General features: G+C 37.1%; 4 protein-coding genes and 1 long non-coding RNA gene across 5 annotated transcripts; 4 read left to right on the plus strand and 1 right to left on the minus strand.

Moving 5' to 3' along the window:
* The first annotated feature begins 1,081 nt into the window (after positions 1–1,081).
* On the plus strand, positions 1,082–3,507 carry LOC136251011 (von Willebrand factor A domain-containing protein 7-like). Its single transcript, XM_066043389.1, has 4 exons — positions 1,082–1,827; positions 1,901–2,629; positions 2,700–3,287; positions 3,342–3,507. Exons 1-4 carry the CDS (start codon positions 1,116–1,118, stop codon positions 3,347–3,349), a joined length of 2,037 nt encoding a protein of 678 aa, XP_065899461.1. The 5' UTR covers positions 1,082–1,115; the 3' UTR covers positions 3,350–3,507.
* Positions 3,508–7,339: 3,832 nt separating this feature from the next.
* On the plus strand, positions 7,340–8,726 carry LOC136248515 (uncharacterized). Its single transcript, XM_066040290.1, has 3 exons — positions 7,340–8,102; positions 8,172–8,674; positions 8,718–8,726. The coding sequence occupies exons 1-3, from the start codon at positions 7,340–7,342 to the stop codon at positions 8,724–8,726; spliced, it is 1,275 nt and encodes a 424-aa protein (XP_065896362.1).
* Positions 8,727–8,782: 56 nt separating this feature from the next.
* On the plus strand, positions 8,783–9,724 carry LOC136251012 (uncharacterized). Its single transcript, XR_010698879.1, has 3 exons — positions 8,783–8,894; positions 8,966–9,409; positions 9,458–9,724. It is a non-coding gene; the product is annotated as an uncharacterized lncRNA (long non-coding RNA).
* A 33-nt stretch (positions 9,725–9,757) lies between these two features.
* Positions 9,758–10,707, plus strand: LOC136248517 (von Willebrand factor A domain-containing protein 7-like). The gene is made up of 3 exons (XM_066040291.1): positions 9,758–10,129; positions 10,189–10,635; positions 10,700–10,707. The coding sequence occupies exons 1-3, from the start codon at positions 10,027–10,029 to the stop codon at positions 10,705–10,707; spliced, it is 558 nt and encodes a 185-aa protein (XP_065896363.1). The 5' UTR covers positions 9,758–10,026.
* A 5,929-nt stretch (positions 10,708–16,636) lies between these two features.
* On the minus strand, positions 16,637–18,110 carry LOC136251016 (uncharacterized). The gene is made up of 3 exons (XM_066043395.1): positions 17,766–18,110; positions 17,237–17,374; positions 16,637–16,980 (listed from the first exon to the last, which is right to left on the minus strand). The coding sequence occupies exons 1-3, from the start codon at positions 18,021–18,023 to the stop codon at positions 16,735–16,737; spliced, it is 642 nt and encodes a 213-aa protein (XP_065899467.1). The 5' UTR covers positions 18,024–18,110; the 3' UTR covers positions 16,637–16,734.
* Positions 18,111–20,965: the final 2,855 nt, after the last annotated feature.

Here is a 20,965-nt window from a genome sequence, read left to right on the forward strand (position 1 = left end):
ACCCACACATTATAATATTATATGCTAAGTGACCTCAAAGTGTATAGGTACCTAACCCAGAACAGATGCAACATCTGTTTCCTGTTTAGTTCAATGGTCAGTGATGTAATATGTATTACTGCTTGTACCAAAGAACTTTCTATCTTTTATTAAGGCTTTACAGCACAGGTGCTAAATGTCTGTAGGACACCTGGTCCTACAGCCTGTTAAAAGTTGTTACAGAAAGTGTGCTTGAAAAGGTGGAGAAAGGAGAAAAAATCCATGATTGGACCTGTAAATAAATAAATAAAAATTAAGTACATGTTGAATCAAAGCAAAAGAGCATGTTTGTACTAATTAGCTGCAGGTACAGTTACATACAGTTACATAACAATGTGCATCCTTTTATTAATGATAAAAATGTCACATGGAAGTACACTATTATAACCTTACTAGCTACTGTATCTGTGACCAACTTCAAGAGTTTTTACACATCTTTGTGTAATCAAACACTTTGAATTTGCAGAACAGTACAATTTGTAAGAAGAGAATTAATACTGAAACATTCATGCACTACAGCTACATATTAGACTAGGACGGGCATGTTCCACTCGCGGTTGTAGAAACTTTGTCTCTTATACTCTTAGTCATGTTAGCATGCTACTACACACACAAGAAAATACAGGACTAATTACTTTGAAATGGGCACACATGTACATATATAGACACACAAGTACGCAAAGCCTCCGGCAGCCGTGCAAAACACAGCTATTGCTGCACGCACACACACACACACACACACACACATGGATAGCTTTACATGAATTGCTGCACCAAACTTGCTACAATTACAACCGTTTCATTCAGGCCAAAAGTTCTTGTGCTACCTATTTCACTGCAAAGCAAAAAATTAATGTTTTAAACTTAACTAACAAGTGTTTGTACCTTTCTGATACTGGATTCCTTTGGAAGCTTTTAAAATACATTTGTAGTCAAGGAAATAGTTTTCCAGTATTAGCCCACTTATTTACATAAAACTGACAGATCACAGCTCATGTCATGCCATGTGGTCAAAGTTTGTACAGTATAAAAGGAGGTAGTGTGTCTTGTGAATTACATATGTTCACAAAGCTAAAATGATTCTGCTCAAGTTTAGTGTGACAATTTTGGCTCTTGTTGGAACTGTGGCAAGCTTGTCTACTTGTCCTTCAAAAGAAACTGTGGAAGAACGAATGGCGGCAGTTGCAACAGTCCAGGGAAATGTTCGAAGCGTATTCTCTAGAGTACTCAATGATTCTGATATTGCCAACAGCTCCCTCACAAATATGGAAGTGTATGAGCGCATTGCCACTAGTATCGGAGTGACCGCCACACCATCTGGGTTTGTACAGTTTCAAGAGGCCATCAGTGAAATAGCTGCAGCTACATTTGATGCTTGTTCTGCACCTGAAGAGTCTAGAGTTGGACCAGATGATATTCCAGAACTCACAGAAAGCTTCATCAGGCTAACAGATGCTGGTAGCATCACTGAAGCTAGAGAGGTTTACGGCCAGCTGCTATGCTTGAGGGACCTTTTGTCAGCTGAAGATGCAGACAGTAGGAAACGACAGGGTGATCCTCTTGAAGAGTTAGAAGCATTCTTTGACTCTCTTGATGGAGACCGTGTTGCTACAATATTTGGAATTGGTGATATATTCAACCCATCACCACCAACTTTGGCTTTTGTTGTAGATGACACCGGAAGTATGTCAGCTGAAATCAGTTCAGTCCAGAGGCTTATCCGCTCCTTCATCAAAACTGAAAGATCTGACCCACTTGCTTACATCTTGACTACCTTCAATGATCCAGGTATGTTAATATTAACTTTGACTTGCTTTGCATATACACTGTACTTACTGCATAATATATTTCTTTGTTACAGATGTTGGAGTTCCACAGATTTATTCTGCCAGTAGTGTTGCTGAATTAACTGCACTTGAGGCAGCAGTTAATGCCCTAAGAGCTAGTGGAGGAGGTGACTGTCCTGAACTTGGCATGACTGGTATCCTCAATGCTCTCAGTCTTGCTAATCCTGACTCTAATGTTATTGTACTAACTGATGCTTCTCCTAAAGATGTAAACAGGACACAAGAAGTAATAGCTAGAGCTACTAAACTACGTAATTCTATTCACTTCTTCCTCAGTCGTGATGGTTGTGGTGACTTTAGTCCATATTTAGAAGTGGCCAATGCAACATTTGGTATTGTTGTAAATCGTATTGATGACTTTGAAGCTTTTGCAGAATTTGCTGACACAGCAGGTAGATTCTCCTTTGAACTTGTAGACACTGATGGTGGAAGCAAGAAGAAAAGACAGACCGTGGCACCACAAAACTGTATCACATTTTCAACATCACTGTTTACTCAATCCATAAATATTCTCTTTTCATCAGTTAGTTCAGCCATTACTATAACAAGTCCTTCAGGTGTAGTAGAGACAGTAACAACTAGTGGAACTATTGCCACGTACAGTAATGATGATCCAGAGGCAGGAGTGTACAGTGTGTGCTCTGTAGGAACATTTAAACATTCTTTATCAACCACATCTGATCTAGATTTCTTTGTTGACTATATTGATGTTGATATTTCAAGTACCTCACTACCAGTTCCAGGTACGTAACAACATACAATATTATTGCCATCCTAGTGAGTATTCTAATTTATTTGTCTATTTATCTGCAGGTACTCCAGTCAGGATATTAGTTTCTTCATCAAGAATTGATGATATTTCTGCTGATGAAGTATTTCTTAATCTTGTATTGATTGATGGCGTTGTTTCCTCTAATGCTTTAACACGATGTGATGGTTTGCTTGCTGGAGTGATTGTTGTTCCAAACGCTCCTTTCCGATATCAACTAGAAGGCTATGATACAGATGGCAACAGGTTTATTAGGACCAAAGATGTTCTGATTGAGGCTGAAAGTGCAGAGTGTGAAGTACCAACACCTGATACCACTTCTACTGTAATCCCAACTCCAACCAGTATAGTTCCCACCAGCACTAGCAGAGTTGTAGCCAGTTCAGTGTATTTCAGCTCAACCAGAGCACCTGTTAGCTCATCCAGAGTTTTCACAACCAGTTTAACCAGAGTACCTATGACCAGTTCAACAAGTACATCTACTGTGGTTATTACTAGCTCTCCAACTCCCTCACCAACTCCTGATTGCCCTTGTCTTAATGGTGGCAGATGTGTAACCATCAGACGCTTTGGCCATAACAGAACATCGTGCCGATGCCGTCGGCGCTTCACTGGCTCCTTATGCCAATTCAGTAAGTTCACTTCATGTTCTATAGTTACTTGTGACTTTATTTTATTATATATAGCACGATGAACAAGTGAAACAAGATGACCTACCATGTCAGAGTTGCTACATATACACACTAACACTTGAGCTGCATAATATTAGTTTAGTTGGTAAATACTGATTTGTGTATTGTTGTATCATGTAGAATTTCTCAACATTTAAACATTGAGCATTTGTTTCATCTACGTATATAGCAATAAAAGAAAAGGTTGCTTAGAGAGGGTAAAGCTTGTTTAGGGTGAGCTTTGGTGAAAATAACACAGTATTAAGATATATAGATGCCATGAAATGTCCTTGATTTATACAATGACTCTCATGAAATGTGCCATTAAAGTCAAATCATAGCCCATCAAGTATATTTCATGGCAATTTCAATGCTATAAAATACCCATAAGGATTAGGAGTTTCATGGTACTTTTCATGGCACTGGGAAATACTGTCTCATGGGAGCATTTAATTTCATAGTAGTTTACTTTAATGCAGATGTGTATTCAACTAGTATAGTATTAGATGTGTACTCAACTGCTTGACTAGTATTAAACTAGTAGCTACATTAATGTGATAGTGCAGCTGCACATACAGACATGAATCCACTGGCAATCAAAACATTATTATTTTCAATTTCTAACTACAGTAAAGTGTATCAAGGATGTGATTGTACACTCAAGTGTATGATATAACAATCAGGTCTATCTTTCAACAACATCATTCATGATGTGCATAATTGAGTATGAGTTTATATTGCTAGTCTGCAGTTTTGGTGAATTTAAACAATCAGCTAGACTAGAACACACAGTAGGAGCAACTCTTGGTATAGTCTTGGTATAGGAGTCAAGAATTCATAATATTACAAGGCTGTATAACTATCAAAAGTTAATAACAGAGGAGGCAGAACAAAGAAATGTGATGGTTAATACAATCTTCACCTATAGATATAGTTTTGCTAAGACAATTCTTTTGGCTTACACATGCAGAATCATCTGTAGATGCCTTGTACTGTACTCTCCTAGTTGGTAGTACTAGTATAGTAGCACAACACAAAATCGTGTACTTTTTCATAAAAGCATGAAACTTTCCACATATGCAGTACTCCTCATGACATAAATTTTGTGATATAGTGCCATCGTAGATTTAACCTTTGGTTACCTTTATGGCCATTTTTGCCCAGAAATTTGATCATTTTTGTCTTTATCTCCCTGAGGCATTAATTAACTTGTTAAAACATGGTGCCACACTAAAGATCTTGTTGAACGAAACAACTTAGTTTTTATTTAATTTGAAGTCAATAGGTGATTTCATTCCAAAGTTATGATCATTTATACTACCCATGAATTTTGAGATAATTTTTACCTCCCCATAGATAATTTACACCCCAAGGGTAGGTAAACTCAGAGAATTTTACGGTTTATAAAAGTGATCATAACTTCAAAATGGAATAACCTATTAACTTCAAATAAAACCAAGTTGTTTCGTTCAATAAGATCTTTACTTTAGTATCATGTTTAACATGTCAATTACTGCCTCAGGGAGTTAATTATAAAGACAGAAATGATCAAATTTCTGGGCAAAAATGGCCATAAGGTCACCAAAGGTCAAATCTGTGATGGCACTATATCAAAAAATACATGTCATGAGGAGTACTGTTTGTGTGGAAAGTTTCATGGTTTTATGAAAAAGTGCACGATTTGGCTAATTTGGGGTGCTACACCACTATACTATACAGGTGTAACATGAATTTAAATGTAGATGTCTCAGTGGTTGCGTTATTGCCATATTGACAGGTACTGACCACTATAGTGTGCAGCTGTAAATCTGATCCTAAGTTACAACAGATCTGTGCTAAACATCAGTAATGTCATTGTTGCAGTTGTCAAATAGCTTCTTAAGGAAGAGAGTTCCAGATGTTCACTATGCTGTGTGAAAAATCTAACTTATTTGAACAATTTACAAGAGTGCCACCTAACTGTTGTTTATAATTATGCTCTTGTAAAAAGGTAGTTTCATCCTTTTTCCATGTTGACTGTACTGTACATACCTCATTAAGAACTGAAGAATACATGGAATCTGATTCATCTGAATGTGTACCCAACTAGCTACTATACACACGTGCATATTATCATTAAAATTGGAATAAATTTTATTGCATGGGATCATAAGTATACACTGGTAATACGTAGCTATAGGCAAATTCCATTCAATAATAATTTATGTATGTACATGCTATGTCCCACTTAGCTGTTTTATGTGTAGGGTGATGATTACAGTTTTATATACTGCATGGAGGTTCAGGTTAGAAGTGAGACAAACATCACATACAAAATGTACACAAAGACACAGTATAGGTTAATTGTGCAAACATCTAGTTCACTAATGGTTAATCCTTTCAAAGCATTTAGCTTCATGATCTGTGCCAGTAGCATGAGGTAGCTATGTATAAAGTTAATTCAGGCACAGTTTTCCATAAATGTCTGTTTTGAGAGAAACACATGATAACACTGATGTATATGCTGTGATGAACCTTAACTAGAAACATGCAGTGTTTGTCTCCATTATATATAGCTAGGCCTGGTATATGACCATTTGCAGAGCTAGCTGTGGACCACTACATATCTCTCAACAGTCAGCATAAAATCTATGTCTTATCTAAAAGGTCAGAGTAGTTATAACAAGTTAAGGTTGATCTGAACCTTCACCTTTGTTACTAATAGTTATGTTACTATTAGTAGAGTGCTTATAGTGATAAAATGGTTAAATTTTTGATACAATCACCAAACTTGGTAAAATACTTTTGCATGCCGTTTTGTTCGTACTATTGGCTAGATGGGGTGCCACTAAAAATTATAAACAAATCATATCATGCACACACACACACACACACACCCACACACACACACACACACACACACACACACACACATACACACACACACACACACACACACACACACACACACACACACACACACACACACACACACATACATACACACACACACACACACCCACACACACCCACACACACACACACACACACACACACACACACACACACACACACACACACACACACACACACACACACACACACACACACATAACCAACAAATGAAATGTATGGTGGAAGCCACAAAAGTACTTAATAGTAATTGAATTTGGCATCTTAATAGGAAAGCAAAGGATAGTCAGATTTTTAAAAAAGCTGATCAAGGGAGGTAGGTTATTTGGTTGCAGGCTTAAGAAGTGCATGCAGAGGGTTATACTGTGTTGGATTGTGCCTGTACTGTTGGCACCTTTAGAAAAGAGTAACCAAAACAGTTTATTTTACCACATTTTTGAAAGAGTTTCTGATTGGGTCTATTAATTTAAGATATGCAAGTTAAAAAATTGAATACATTTGTGTGGCTTCCTGGTTAGAAATTATAACCTGGTCTAATAATTTCTAAAAATGCCCTTAGGAAATGATTTTTGAGGTGGCACCATATCTCAAATCATCTAGCATACCTTACTTAACCTCCACAGAAATTTTGGTGCTTTTATCACAAAGTGAATTATTTTTGTAAAATTTTTCGTTTACATAGCCACTCTACTATATATAGATAGTGTAGTGTGGGGAATAGCTGGCAGCACTAATGAATATCACAACGTGTACAATACAGTGTTCTAATTATACGAAAGTCCTTATTCTAATCAATGCCTGACATTATGTCATATTTTACACTAATACTATAGTTACAGTCCTTGTTACAATAGTACAACTTGTGATCAATTGTAAAGTGCATAAGTGTGTATGCTCATGAACATGTAATCCTTAGCCTGTAAATGTATTATATTATAATTATGATGGTGTAAAGTAGGACAGAAATCAATTATAATGATATCCAAGTTCAACACCCTTTGACATTCTGGGTTCAGTCCTGAAATTTATTTGTGTCCAGGAAAACATTTTATTATAATAAGCTAGTTATTTTGACAAACTTTAACAGGTCATAGCTCAGTCAGCATGTGGTCAAGAACTACATGTGCACTATAAAAGGAGGTAGTGCTACTTTCCAATACTCACTGAGCAAAAATGAGTATGCTCAAGTTTTCTGTGCTACTGTTGCTCTTGCTGGAATTGTGGTAGGCTTGCCTACTTGTCCATTAGAAGAGTTTGTGGAAGAATGGATGAAGGCAGTTGCAACAGTCCAAGAAACCATCCGAAGTGTATTCTCTAGAGTACTCAATGATTCTGCTATTGTTAACAGCTTCCTCACAAATATGGAAGTGTATGAGCACATTGCCACTAGTATTGGAGTGACTGCCACACCATTTGGGTTTGTGCAGTTTCAAGAGGCCATCAGTGAAATAGCTGCAGCTACATTTGATGCTTGTTCAGCATCTGAAGAGTCCAGAGTTGGACCAGATGATATTCCAGAACTCACAGAAAGCTTCATCAGGCTAACAGATGCTGGTAACATCACTGAAGCACGAGGAGTTTGTGGTCAGCTACTTTGCTTAAGGGAATTGTTGTTAGCTGGAGGTGCAGACTGTAAAAAACGACAGGGAGATCCTCTGGAAGAGTTAGAAGCATTTTTTGACTCTCTTGATGGAGATCGTGTAGCTACAATATTTGGAGTCGGTGACATATTTAGCCTGGTACCACCAACACTTGCTTTTGTTGTAGATGACACTGGAAGCACGTCTGGTGAAATCAGTTCAGTCCAGAGACTTATCCATTCTTTCATCAAAACTGAAAGATCTGACCCACTTGCTTACATCTTGACCACCTTCAATAATCCAGGTATGTTAATATTAACTTTGACTTGCTTTGCACATACACTATACTGCATAATATATTTCTTTGTTACAGATGTTGGAGTTCCACAGATTTATTCTGCTAGTAGTGTTGCTGAATTAACTGCACTTGAGGCAGCAGTTAATGCCATAAGAGCTAATGGAGGAGGTGACTGTCCTGAACTTGGCATGACTGGTATCCTCAATGCTCTCAGTCTTGCTAATCCTGACTCTAATGTTATTGTACTAACTGATGCTTCTCCTAAAGATGTAAACAGGACACAAGAAGTAATAGCTAGAACTACTGAGCTACGTAATTCTATTCACTTCTTCCTCAGTCGTTCTGGTTGTGGTGACTTTAGCCCATATTTAGAGGTGGCCAATGCAACATATGGTATTGTTGTAAATCGTACTGATGACTTTGAAGCTTTTGCAGAATTTGCAGACAGAGCAGGTAGATTCTCTTTTGACCTTCTGGACACTGATGGTGGAAGCAAGAAGAAAAGACAGACACCACAAAACTGTATCACAATTTCAACTTCAACATTTACTCAATCCATAAATATTCTCCTTTCATCAGTTAGTTCAGCCATTACCATAACAAGTCCTTCAGGTGTAACAGGGACAGTAACAACTAGTGGAACTATTGCCACATACGGTAATGATGATCCAGAGGCAGGAGTGTACAGTGTGTGCTCTGTAGGAGCATTTGAATATTCTCTATCAACCACATCTGATCTTGATTTCTTTGTTGATTATGTTGATGCTGATATTTCAAGTACTTCACTACCAGTTCCAGGTACGTGCATAACAACACACAATATTATTGCTATCCTAGTGAGTATTCTAATTTATTTGTTTAATCTGCAGGTACTCCAGTCAGGATATTAGTTTCTTCATCAAGAATTGATGATATTTCTGCTGATCAAGTATTTCTTAATCTTGTATTGACTAATGGAATTGTTGCAATAAATGCTTTATCACACTGTGGCAGTCTGTTTGCTGGGGTGATCATTGTTCCAAATGCTCCTTTCTGATATCAATTGCAAGGCTACGATGGTGATGGCAACACATTTACTAGGACTAAAGACATTTTGATTGAGGCTAAGATTGAAGAGTGTGATATTGCTCCGACATCCACTTCGGTGGCTCGTACATCTACTCGAGTAATCTTGTCTACTTCAGTTTTCCATACTTCCTATGTGGCTTTGTCTTCAACAACATCCAGCACATCAACCATCATTCCTACTAACATCCCAACAAGTACACCATCAGGATGTCCTGAGGGATTTACTGGGCCTGAGTGTAACATAGGTAAGTAACTATATTTTGGGTATAATTTTGTACTTTTGTCATTAACAGTTGTTGCTCTTGAGGAATGTCTCATTGTTATAGAAGAAGATTACGTAGAACCAAGAACTGAAGCAACAGAGACAACCAAAGAGTCAGTTAGAGAAGTCTTTTCAAGAATATTAATGAAGCCTGCTCTAAGTGATGACGATTTATCTGACATGGAAGTATATGAACAAATCACAGACAGTTTGAAAGTGCCCAGCTCGCCTGCAGGATTTAGACGATTTCAAGAAGCTGTGAGTGAAATAGCTTCTGCGACATTCCAAGCCTGTGCTGCCCCAGAGGAGTCCAGGATTGGGTCAGATGATATTTCAGATCTTACCAAAATTTTTTTTACCTTAACAGATGCTGGAAAAATTAACAAGGCAAGAGAAGTATATGGTAAACTATTGTGTCTAAGGAGCTTGTTATCACCAATTGATGATTCCCGGAAAAGAAAGAGACAAGGAGACTCATTCGATGAACTAGAGGCCTTTTTTGATTCTCTTGATGGGGATAGAGTAGCTACCATATTTGGGGTTGTTTTATTCACTCCAGTACCCCCAACCTTGGCATTTGTTGTGAATGACACTGGTAGTATGTCTACAGAAATCAGTTCAGTCCAGAGGCTTATCCGTTCTTTTATCAAAACTGAAAGATCTGAACCACTAGCATACATCTTAACAACCTTCAATGATCCAGGTATGTTTTGACATTGTCTAGTGTCAGCAGTAACTAGTATACTATTTTGTTTACTACAGATGTTGGAGTTCCACAGATTTATTCTGCCAGTAGTGTTGCTGAATTGACTGCACTTGAGACAGCAGTTAATGCCATAAGTGCTCATGGAGGAGATGACTGTCCTGAACTTGGCATGACTGGTATCCTCAATGCTCTCAGTCTTGCTAATCCTGACTCCAATGTCATTGTACTAACTGATGCTTCTCCTAAAGATGTGCATAAAAAAGGTGAAGTAATAGCTAGAGTTACTGAGCTACGTAATTCTATTCACTTCTTCCTCAGTCGTTCTGGTTGTGGTGACTTTAGCCCATATTTAGAAGTGGCCAATGCAACATATGGTATTGTTGTAAATCGTATTGATGACTTTGAAGCTTTTGCAGAATTTGCTGACAGGGCAGGAAGATTTACTTTAGATGGTGGAAATGAAAGAAGAAAGAAGAAAAGAGCTTTACCATTATCAGGATACTGTATAACTTTCTCAACATCTATATTCACAACTGCAGTTGACATTCTATTTTCTTCTGTCACCAGCACAATAAATGTTACTAGTCCCTCTGGCAAGTCAAGCTCACTGCACATATACTAATGAACACCCAGAAGTGGGAGAGTATCATGTTTGCTCATCAGGATGATTTGAGCACATTTTATCATTGTCATCTAGTTTGGATTTCTATGTTGAGCATTTTGCAGATGATTTTGAAATTCCAGTACCACGTAATGTTTAATTTTATCACACTAACAGAAGTATATAGTATCCATTGCATTTCTATTACAGGTAGTGCAGGAATTGTTGTTGTATTGTCTTCTCAGTTAGATAGAATAACACCGACTGACAGCAGTCGGCCAGTTGTTTTGAAGTTTGTGTCAGCTGATAACCGAGTGTCAAATGCAACTGAACTGATATTCTGTAATGGATTTCTTATTGGAGAAATCACTATTCCTAATGAATCATTTCATTATGTGCTAGAAGGATATGATCGTGATAATAATAAGTTTTCTCAAATAAGTTTGACGACACCTTTCACCTTCCCTGACCCTGTTACCCCAAGTCCCACAAGTGTGGTTCCCACCATTACTAGAAGTGTAGTAACCAGGTCAGTATTTGTCAGTTCAACTAGAACACCTATTAGGTCATCCAGAATATTTACAACCAGTTCAACTAGAGTACCCACTACCAGTTCAATCAGTACATCTACTGTAGTTGTTACTAGCTCTCCAACTGTCCCACCAACTCCTGACTGTCCGTGTCTAAATGGTGGCAGGTGTGTGACTGTCACACGCTTTGGTCGTAAAAGAGTGTTTTGTAGATGCAGTAAGGGCTTTACTGGCTCCCTCAGTAAGTGAATTATATTTCATATACTTTAACATATAAATTTGTTTCTCAATAGAATTACCTTGAATTAACAGGTGGAGAAGAGAAATGTGTGACTATATTCTGAACATGCACTATGCCTATAACACTTAATCTTTGTGCATACAGATTATACTTTTAAGCATATACATGGATTTCTATTCTGCAACCAAAGATCTGAAACAAAATTTTTGATGTGTCTTAATTCTGTCTGATTTTACAGCCTTTTGTTTTTGCATCAAGGTAAATATTTGCAATGTGGAAACATAATTGGCTGGTATGCCAGCAACTACCTGGGTTCTATCAGAGCACTATTCTCTAATAGAGCAGTCAGTGAAAAACAGTACACAGCACTCAACTACAGTTTGTTTGCCACAAGTGGGGATTCGGGGGGCTAAGGAAGCTTAGCACACCAAGTTTCATAGGATTTCTTCAAGGGCTGTGTATTTGGCAAGGCATTAAGCCAATGTCCAAATTGTATGACGCTTTGGCCAAAGTTTTGATTTTCGGACTGCACCGGGCCTCACAAAGCAGAGGAAATGCCAAATGTAAATGTGCATGTAGCTAGGGTAGTTGCTCAAGCACTACTAGAAGTATTAGCTTATAAATCAACACAATGTCTCAGCAATTATTAAATGTATAAGCGCATGGCCAATCAAATTTTGGTCATTCATTGATACATATAATGTAACTACAACTGCTGATGGAATTTATGAGCAAATTTAACTGTTTTACACCATAAACATCAAACGTGATCATTTTGAGTGTTCTGCAGTGTGTAAAAAGATAATTATGTTTCTGTAATGAAATTTAAATGAAGTTTTCAAGAAATATATATATATAAAAGTGTATCACAAAAATTGTCACAATTCATGCAAATTTTCTGAAAGGAATTCGATACATTCCTTTACATATATTACTAAAAAGTTAAATAATCATGCCTATTCTTTTCACAATTCCATTTACATTTCCTTTAATCCAAGAATTTTGCACATTTGGACATTTTCTTAAGGAAACGTGAAACTCAGGGAACACAATTTTTTGTGCAGTACAATGTGTCTTATGACAATCTGTAGCTGGGCAGCTACCAAACTAGCTATACACGAAGAATCAAGAAGATTTGATGATACAAAGCCACAAGCAAAACGCTAATAATAATAATAAGCAAACCCTTTTCAGTTGGTTCTGCACACTTTGGCATATTTTATGGGTAAATTGCCTTTGTGTACAAAGGGAAGATTTTATGTAGATGTTTCTTTTGTTTGTAAAAAGAAGATTTCATTCCAAGGTCACCTTTGTGTACTTAATGAGAAGATTTTAAGCAGAGTAAGTGATGTAAAACCCAATCCATGTAATTACATAGTAAGTGCTTACTAATGGGAAAATTTTATACAAACTGTCATTTAACATAATAATAGTGAAATTGCTACTTGAGCACTTATTGAGATCACATGACCCAGCTCAGAGTGATGTATTTTTCATAATCAATAGTATATAGGTAATACTTTGGTAGCTAGTGTTTGCGAGTACTCAATCGTTAATTCTAGAGAGTAGTCAAATGCTGATAGTCCATGATAGTTTCAGCCCTAGCAAAAATTTAAAGCTAGAGATCACAAACAAAGAAAAATCAACATTATAGAACTACAATTAACCCTTCTAATACCCCAGCACTTCAAGATGTTCCCATCAGTATACAGATAATGATGCAGTTTCCTCTAATTGGACACATAAGCTTTATTAGCATTCACTTGTGCAGCTTCTCACAAGTAGAGCTCTCAGTAGCTAGGTGAAGGACCTTAGAATGGATATCACCCATGTCAAAATGCAATGTATACAGTAACTCCACTCACCTATATAATAACAAATTGTATTTGTATCATGGATCATACAAGCCCTTGGAGACTGCCTACATCTGTAGCTACACCAGCTAGTGAACATTTAATTCCTACTTTAGTCATCATACAGCCTGTCAATAGTATACCCATGGCCGGAGTAGAAATTAAGTGTCCTATAGTAAATGTAATTCGCTTTATTTTCGTGTAAAAAAATTTTCGTGATAAAAAGTTTTGTATAAAAATATTTTCGTATGATTTACGTAAATGACTGCTCTATTAGAGTAGTTCGATCTCAGGTAAAAATTTTCGTGTAAGAAATTTTCGTACGAGTTTTGCATACGAAAATTATTTTACAACGGAAATATAAGCAATTACAGTAGATGAAGTTGTAAGCTGTCTCCTTTTTCCATGGCTTTATTCTATGATCTCTACTCATGATAAAACTGCCAAGTTGTTGTGAAGGATAATAAGGCAAGTTTGATGCTGGTATTATGGCAGGAGAACATAAATCTCTGTGATACCAATTCACTACTATACAGTACTACTGTACTTTATAATAATTAGCATTGTACATGTGTAGCATTGAAAAGTTGTATAATACTTGTATTGACAATTCATTATTATTCTTCTCAGTTATTTACTACATGCAATGCATGTTACTGGTTTAAATCTTTGAACTACAGTATATAGTAATAGTTATATAGACCAAGGCTGTGAGAGATTTTGCTGATATATACACCCAAAGCAGACCCGAAGGCTGTGGGTGTATTTATCAACAAATCCCAAGTATAAGTGATATATATATCACACATTCACCTATTAAATGAAAGGAGTACAGAACACTCATCCTGTTTACTTTATACACTGGTATCTGATGATCGATCGTGGTTTTAAACACATGAGCTAATAGCCGTCAGAATATCATTATGCTTCAACACAATGTTGAAACTTACAATTGTTGGTTTGAGTTTTTCATTTTTAGTTTTTGTACTACATTTAGGCTACCAACTTTGCTACTTGGGTGAGTTGCTATCTTATAAGCAAAATACTTAGGACTATATGTAAGTTACTAAGCTATTTTCAATGTATGTAGCAATCTTGTTCCGTGGTATACTCAATGGTTAACACATGATGCACAGCCATGCATTGTCCAAACGATTATTTATAGATTGTTTGTCTTGTCACAATTTTGTGTCTACACTCAACCTGGCTAAGAAACTAATACTGAATCCCACAATGTAGTGCTACGTGTTGCTCAATATAACGAGACAAAGTGTATCATACCCCTGAACTGGTTGGGAATCAGAGCCATGAGTAAACCATGTTCCCATGATATTGTCTGGGTTAAACTGCCTTTGAATCCCCTAAAGTGTATAGTAATAATACAACCTACTAGACTGATTTGTGAACATTTTTCAAAGTGTCATTTAAGTTTTTAATAGTCTTATCTATGAGTATAACCTTTACTTGTGGTATACATCTAACTTTACACTTTACATAGTAGCGTAGAATGAGCTGCATATCAAGCAAAGAACTTGTATTTTTCATGAAGAGACAGCATTGCTGTATACAATGATGTTCTTTGATCACCATTCTTTGCAAGTGAATTTGTCTGCTCAATTTCTTTAGTGTTTTGTGGAGCTCAGTCCCAATCACTTGAGGTCATATTTGTAAAGGATTTGCAGATGATTTAGCCTGGTACACCAGAAGATTTTTGCTGTTTGGGGATAACCGTGTCAATTTTGCACTTATTCATCTCCTTGGATAAAATATGAATAAATTCCATACTGCAGCTGCCAGTTGCCTGCAATGGTGCATCAGAATGGCTTTTACAATTGTTTCTACAAATGCTTTAAAATTTGTGATATAGCTTGCTTGTTATTGTTAAATCTTGAGCATATATAAGTAGTGGCCTTGTCTATTGCACTCAGGGGGTGTGCACTGCTCAAATTTCCCTGACACCATGCAATTACCGTGCTAACTTTATTGTTTAAAATGCAAATGTAATCCCTTAACCAAAAACATGTGACCTGTTCTTCCTTTTTACTTGGAAATATGACATAATATGTGTATAGTGGAACCTCAGTTATCCGAACCCCTTGGGACCAGGGGTGGTCCATAAATCTGAAAAAGTCCGTATCTCTGAAACTATGTATAAATAACCATAAAAACCTTCAGTATTATCAACTACCCTAATAGAACAGTCACTACTGTAATAGAGCAGTCATTTCCATAGTTCGGTTAACCGAGAATCCGGAGTCCGGATAACTGAGGTTCCACTGTACATTGACATGACATGTAGCCTGGCCTGCTAGGTCAAAGACCATGTATACTGTGATGACCCACAATGAAATATTTAACTTTGGAAAATAATAGGGTAATTACACAAATTGCAAATCTTTTTAAAACTATAAGCTAGCTAGTGAACATATCCTGATACGTGCAATGAAAAAGGAAATTCATTCCTAAATCAAAATGGACATCAATGAATTTGCAAGTGAAATGACATTTCTTTACAATTACTGGTAAGAGACCTCTAATTTTTCTTTCAGTGACTGGGTTTATTTGATACATCCTTTATCCTACATCCATTATCAATTGAATAGGTTTAGTCAACCATATATAATTGCATCTTTATGTTGATTCATTCCAACCTAAGGCCATTTTTTGTTGATCTTATGCTTCAGATCCCCTGCCCGCATTGTACATCTCACTGCCTAAATTTGGCAAGTTTTCACCATTATTCCATCATCTCAATGTTTGATGATTGTATGGAAATAATACAGTAACTATGTAGCTGTGTATATTAAACTATCAATAAGTGACCTTATCATGAATAGCAACAAGGCAAGAATTAGTATGCAACTACACTACTCTAATTTGTATAGTTTAAAACTTTGTTTATGTGGCAATCCTCAACACTCATTTGAAACGCAACACATGCTACAATCCTTTGTCAGGGAAATGCTAAAATTACACTCAGTTTCTATTGTAATTGGACCAGTGTCACTGTATGAATTTTTTCTGCACATTGACCAAGGTACCAACATGCAACCCAGTAGCTACCTACACAACAGAGAAAAAGTTATACTGTATGCATGCAACAACACTATAGTACTATCACAATTCTCAGAGTTATATTAGTAACCAATTTATTTATTAAATATATTCCTTTAGGGACATGCTAAAAGGCTACAGAAAGCCTGTCAACCAGGGAGTCAGAAGCCTGTCAACCAGGGAGTCAGAAGCCTGAAACCAAACTATGCTGAATACAAAAAAAAATCCCTGATAGCTAATTTGATGACTTATCAAATTATTATACATGAAACCATTGATTAAAAAATTATAATTTGAGATTAAAAGTGATTTCCTGTTGTATTTCACTGTGAAGTCATGGAGTTGAGACTTATCCCACTGCGTCTTATGGAAAGACTACTTCGGTTCAGTGTTGATGTTGATAGTCCATTGTGCATTAATTGTGAAGGAATTGAGTTTACTGAGTCAAAGAATTTCTTGTAGAATTTCTGTAGTTGGTCTCCTGCGACTTTTCGTTCTGATGTCAACTGCTCATTTTCTGACTGAAGATTGTCAACTTTCTGTTCCAGTTCTTCTCTATGTAATCTTTCCTATAGGATTACAAGATGGATATATTAGTGTAATTTTACAAAACAACCATATATAGACTGCAAAGTCACTACTAAGATTACAAATGTGGTGCATGGCCAAACTGCTATGGTTTTTGTTGTTTAGAAAGTGCCACAATGCATATAATGAAGACAAAACTGTACACACTGGGAGCCATATGTGTGTCATGTAGCTAACATTTCACAATGGTAATTAGGTAACTAGCTAGCAGCTATATGTTACAAACTATTTTCCTACCTTGTGTAATTCTTCTCCCATCATTCTGACTTGGTCCTCCAACAACGACAGTCTTGCCAACATTTCTGCAGCGTCAGGCCCGTGTGGTGGAGTTTCTTTATCTTTCTTAAGCTTTGACGATCTGTTGAAGGAGAACGCCTAAAGGAAGACAGAAAAGCAATCGATAGCAATCAATAGCATCTCAGGATGTTTGCTTTAGCTAACAGCTTTGCTGAGGGGCACCTGCCTGCCCATTGAACCCTGGGCATGCTGTAGGTTCTGTGTAGGTTCTTTTCTGTAGGTTATAATTAATTTTTCAAATAGTTTCTTAGCATTCTAGACATGTGCGAAAAAATTTTTTTAGTTAACAACACACTGGCAGTACTCGAGCCGGTACCGGCTCAGTGAACATGCTTAGCTATAGGTCATAGCTATGTACGCCGCCTATACTGAATACGATACGTATAGACTATACGAGGCTATTCTTTTCAGCTCGCTTCAGTGTTTCATCGTGCATAGCTATACTGAAGTGTTGTGCGCGAATTCTTACCTTTCTTACTCGGCTTCCAACTTTTTTGGTTTGTTTCTTTTCTTCATCATGCTCAGCAGCAGAAAATCCGGTATCGTAGTCCGAAGTTTTTGTCCTCAACCGCGGGACAGTGTGCGCGGTACTGGTTGGCACTTGATTGATTGACCAGTAACTCTCAGCACCGTGTGAACTGGACAAACTCTCCATTGAGCTGTATATTGAACTTAGCGAATTCTGCCTCCCGTTTACGCTCAGATTTCGAGCTAGGCCTATACTCATTGCTTAAATCACCGATAAAGCGTACAACCGCTTTGATAAGTTTTCTCTAAAGGCGCCGCACAGTAAAATGATCTTGTGAGAACCATTGGCGGTTTGTTTTTTATGCGTTGGAAATTGGCGTAGTTTTAATTAGACGGCTTCTGCTACACGAAACTTCCGGTATAGCCAGCCCTGGTGCGGCCGCCCCTTCCTATACACGAATGGGCAGTGGCGCCGGACAATATACCCTACCCATAGATAATATTTTTCTGTAGGTAGATTCCTCTTCTAGTTTGTTTTATGTGGGCGGAAGGGAGTATCACCTATACCCTATAGACCCCAGAGGTTCAGCTTGACCCATCTGTTTAATGTGTTTATTTTATTCTGTTTCTGTTTAATGTGTTTAATATATGGCTATACTTATAGCTATGTATATCCAAGTCAAGTCATGCAACGTGGTAATGCTACAGGCATTGGTAGCAACAATTCAGCGTTACAGGATTTGGCAGAGTTTGCTTCTCTGCCCACAGTTTGAGCAAGGCAAAGACTTTCCTTTTTTTTTCTTTTATTTAATTGAAATGCTGTACTGTTTGTATATTATTTGTGGTCGCATGCTGCCCTAGGACTCGTATGCTTTTTGTTTTGTTTTTGTCTTGTCAGCTTGTATACGCTTATTGTTTTGTTTACATGTCTTTTCATCATTAATGATAGTTCTCTCTCTTAGTCACGCAATGTGTCTACTATCTAAGCTGAAACTGATCATGAATACAACTCAACTATAATATTCTCTTGTCTAACACATTTTTACTAGCTATGTATGTAAATATTAAAACTATAGAAATGAGTGGAAATCCCAATTTGGATAACAACCACAAATTGTAGTTATGATGCACGTATATAGGGTGATTTCTGTAAATAGTGAAACAGGAAATGTTATGAAATAAAGATGTATACCTGGTACTAAAAAGCGAGAAAGCCTTACAGTAACAAGAATAATGGTATGAAATAATTGAAGACATATCAGGTTTAATTGGAAGACCAGATTCACGAGAACTGATATATGCTCAGCAATGGAGGGATTCTGGCACATAACTTAGTAGCTATACTGAAACAGGCACTTAGAAACCACTAAGGGTGTGCATTGAAATATATTTAATTAAGGCACTCCTTTCACCAACCATTCTAAGATTACCAAATAGCTCTAAACTCATGTGATACTCATCAAGTTAGCTATATATGCATGTGCTGTCCCACTAAAAGGAAAAACATTTCGTCTGTGTATATACGTAGTGGACATATGCATGTACATACATATGATTCAAGGTTAGATATAGCTAGTCATATCAATCTTTTGATGGCTTTGAAAATTAGACTAAGATGTGGATGTTCTGGTTGTAGAGATATGTAGATTCTTCTGACCCAACTTTCTTAAATGTAGTTTACCTTTAGTAGATAAAAGAGGATGAAAATATTCACATGACCAGCCTTGTCATCATACATCAAATCATAGGATACAAATTTCATGAGTCCTAGCTGTTTGCCAACTTAACATCCTGGCATTCAGTTTATGGCATTCACATGCACATGTGCCTACAAAATCAATGAACACATTCACATAAAATGTCACTTAGGTTCTCAATATGGAATGGCAGTACATACTGGCTCACAGCTAGTATACACACTGGAAACCATTGTGGTGGAAATTTATAATGATTCACTACAGGATGGCTTAGGAAAGTTTGGTAACATATTTAATGGTCATCAGAGTAACTTGATAAAGCTTAAAAGGCCTAACACACTTCAGTAACACATTGCTTATTCATATAAACCTCCTCCATTTGGTCATAGACAATATCTGCAGAGGAGTACGCTCATCATTACAGCAATAATTAATAACATAGTTATAGCTATACAGTAGGTCAACAAGAACTATGAAATTAAACAAGCGTCTTTGCATATACAATAAAGTGGAACAAATCACCAGCTAGCTACACAAAGAAGCATAAACCACAATTGTTGTTCTAATCACTCTGCAGATACCTACACATATACAGCAATCAAGGCTTGATACAATTCAGTTGAGTGCTGATACTCAAACATGGACTGAACAATGTTTGAAGCTTTACTAGCTGTTTAGAACCTTACAAATACTGGTAAATAGCAACAATACTCCAGATCTTTACCTTATAGACAGCTATTACCATCAATTGTTGCTGATTCATTGCTAGAATTCTTTGAGGATCAAACTACAATGAGTGACTAGTATTATGACTCACCTACAAGATAGTCTATATATGTACACATACATACAAAGTAAACAAGTGGGTGGTGGTGGTGTCTATCAGGTGACAAAACAACAACAGCATGAAGGTATTAGTTCTTTACCTATCATGGTATCTAAGGTAACCTTCCAGTAAGTGTGTTTATAAAACTTACTGCTTCATTTAGGAAACAATTATACTCCCTAAACTACACAAACCGCATACTGAAGTGTGGGGTCCTACACTATTGTAAAACAGATCTCAGTTCATGAATCTGTAGCTACGTAACTTCTAATTCCAATGGGTATCACGCCTCTGTTTCTTTCAGAGTCTCTGTCTCACCAACTCACTCACTCGTTCCCTCACTCACTCACTCACTCACTCACTCACTCACTCACTCACTCACTCACTCACTCACTCACTCACTCACTCACTCACTCACTCACTCACTCACTCACTCACTCACTCACTCACTCACTCACTCACTCACTCGCTCACTCACTCACTCACTGTGCGTGCATGCACACACACATATTGTAATGCATTTCACACACACTGCACGCTGTCTTCATACATACAGTAGTATATACCCAATAATTTTCACCAAACCATTCAATGAATTACTAGCTACTCACTCTGACATAGTACAGAGGTACATAAAACATGTGACAGAGATGCTGTGTGCCTGTTCTAATGTTTTGG

Source organism: Dysidea avara, chromosome 3 (genome assembly GCF_963678975.1).
Source record: "Dysidea avara chromosome 3, odDysAvar1.4, whole genome shotgun sequence".
Taxonomy (NCBI): Eukaryota; Metazoa; Porifera; class Demospongiae; order Dictyoceratida; family Dysideidae; genus Dysidea; species Dysidea avara.

Excerpts from the sequence above, each read along its gene's own strand:
- LOC136251011 (XM_066043389.1), top strand. The coding sequence starts at position 1,116 with ATGATTCTGCTCAAGTTTAGTGTGACAATTTTGGCTCTTGTTGGAACT. Across the intron at positions 1,828-1,900 it reads GACTACCTTCAATGATCCAG|ATGTTGGAGTTCCACAGATT; the intron begins GTATGTTAATAT and ends TCTTTGTTACAG. Across the intron at positions 2,630-2,699 it reads TACCTCACTACCAGTTCCAG|GTACTCCAGTCAGGATATTA; the intron begins GTACGTAACAAC and ends ATTTATCTGCAG.
- LOC136248515 (XM_066040290.1), top strand. The coding sequence starts at position 7,340 with ATGTGCACTATAAAAGGAGGTAGTGCTACTTTCCAATACTCACTGAGC. Across the intron at positions 8,103-8,171 it reads GACCACCTTCAATAATCCAG|ATGTTGGAGTTCCACAGATT; the intron begins GTATGTTAATAT and ends TCTTTGTTACAG.
- LOC136248517 (XM_066040291.1), top strand. The coding sequence starts at position 10,027 with ATGTCTACAGAAATCAGTTCAGTCCAGAGGCTTATCCGTTCTTTTATC. Across the intron at positions 10,130-10,188 it reads AACAACCTTCAATGATCCAG|ATGTTGGAGTTCCACAGATT; the intron begins GTATGTTTTGAC and ends TGTTTACTACAG.
- LOC136251016 (XM_066043395.1), bottom strand. The coding sequence starts at position 18,023 with ATGAGTATAGGCCTAGCTCGAAATCTGAGCGTAAACGGGAGGCAGAAT. Across the intron at positions 17,375-17,765 it reads TTGGAAGCCGAGTAAGAAAG|GCGTTCTCCTTCAACAGATC; the intron begins GTAAGAATTCGC and ends GTCTTCCTTTAG. Across the intron at positions 16,981-17,236 it reads TGGGAGAAGAATTACACAAG|GAAAGATTACATAGAGAAGA; the intron begins GTAGGAAAATAG and ends GTAATCCTATAG.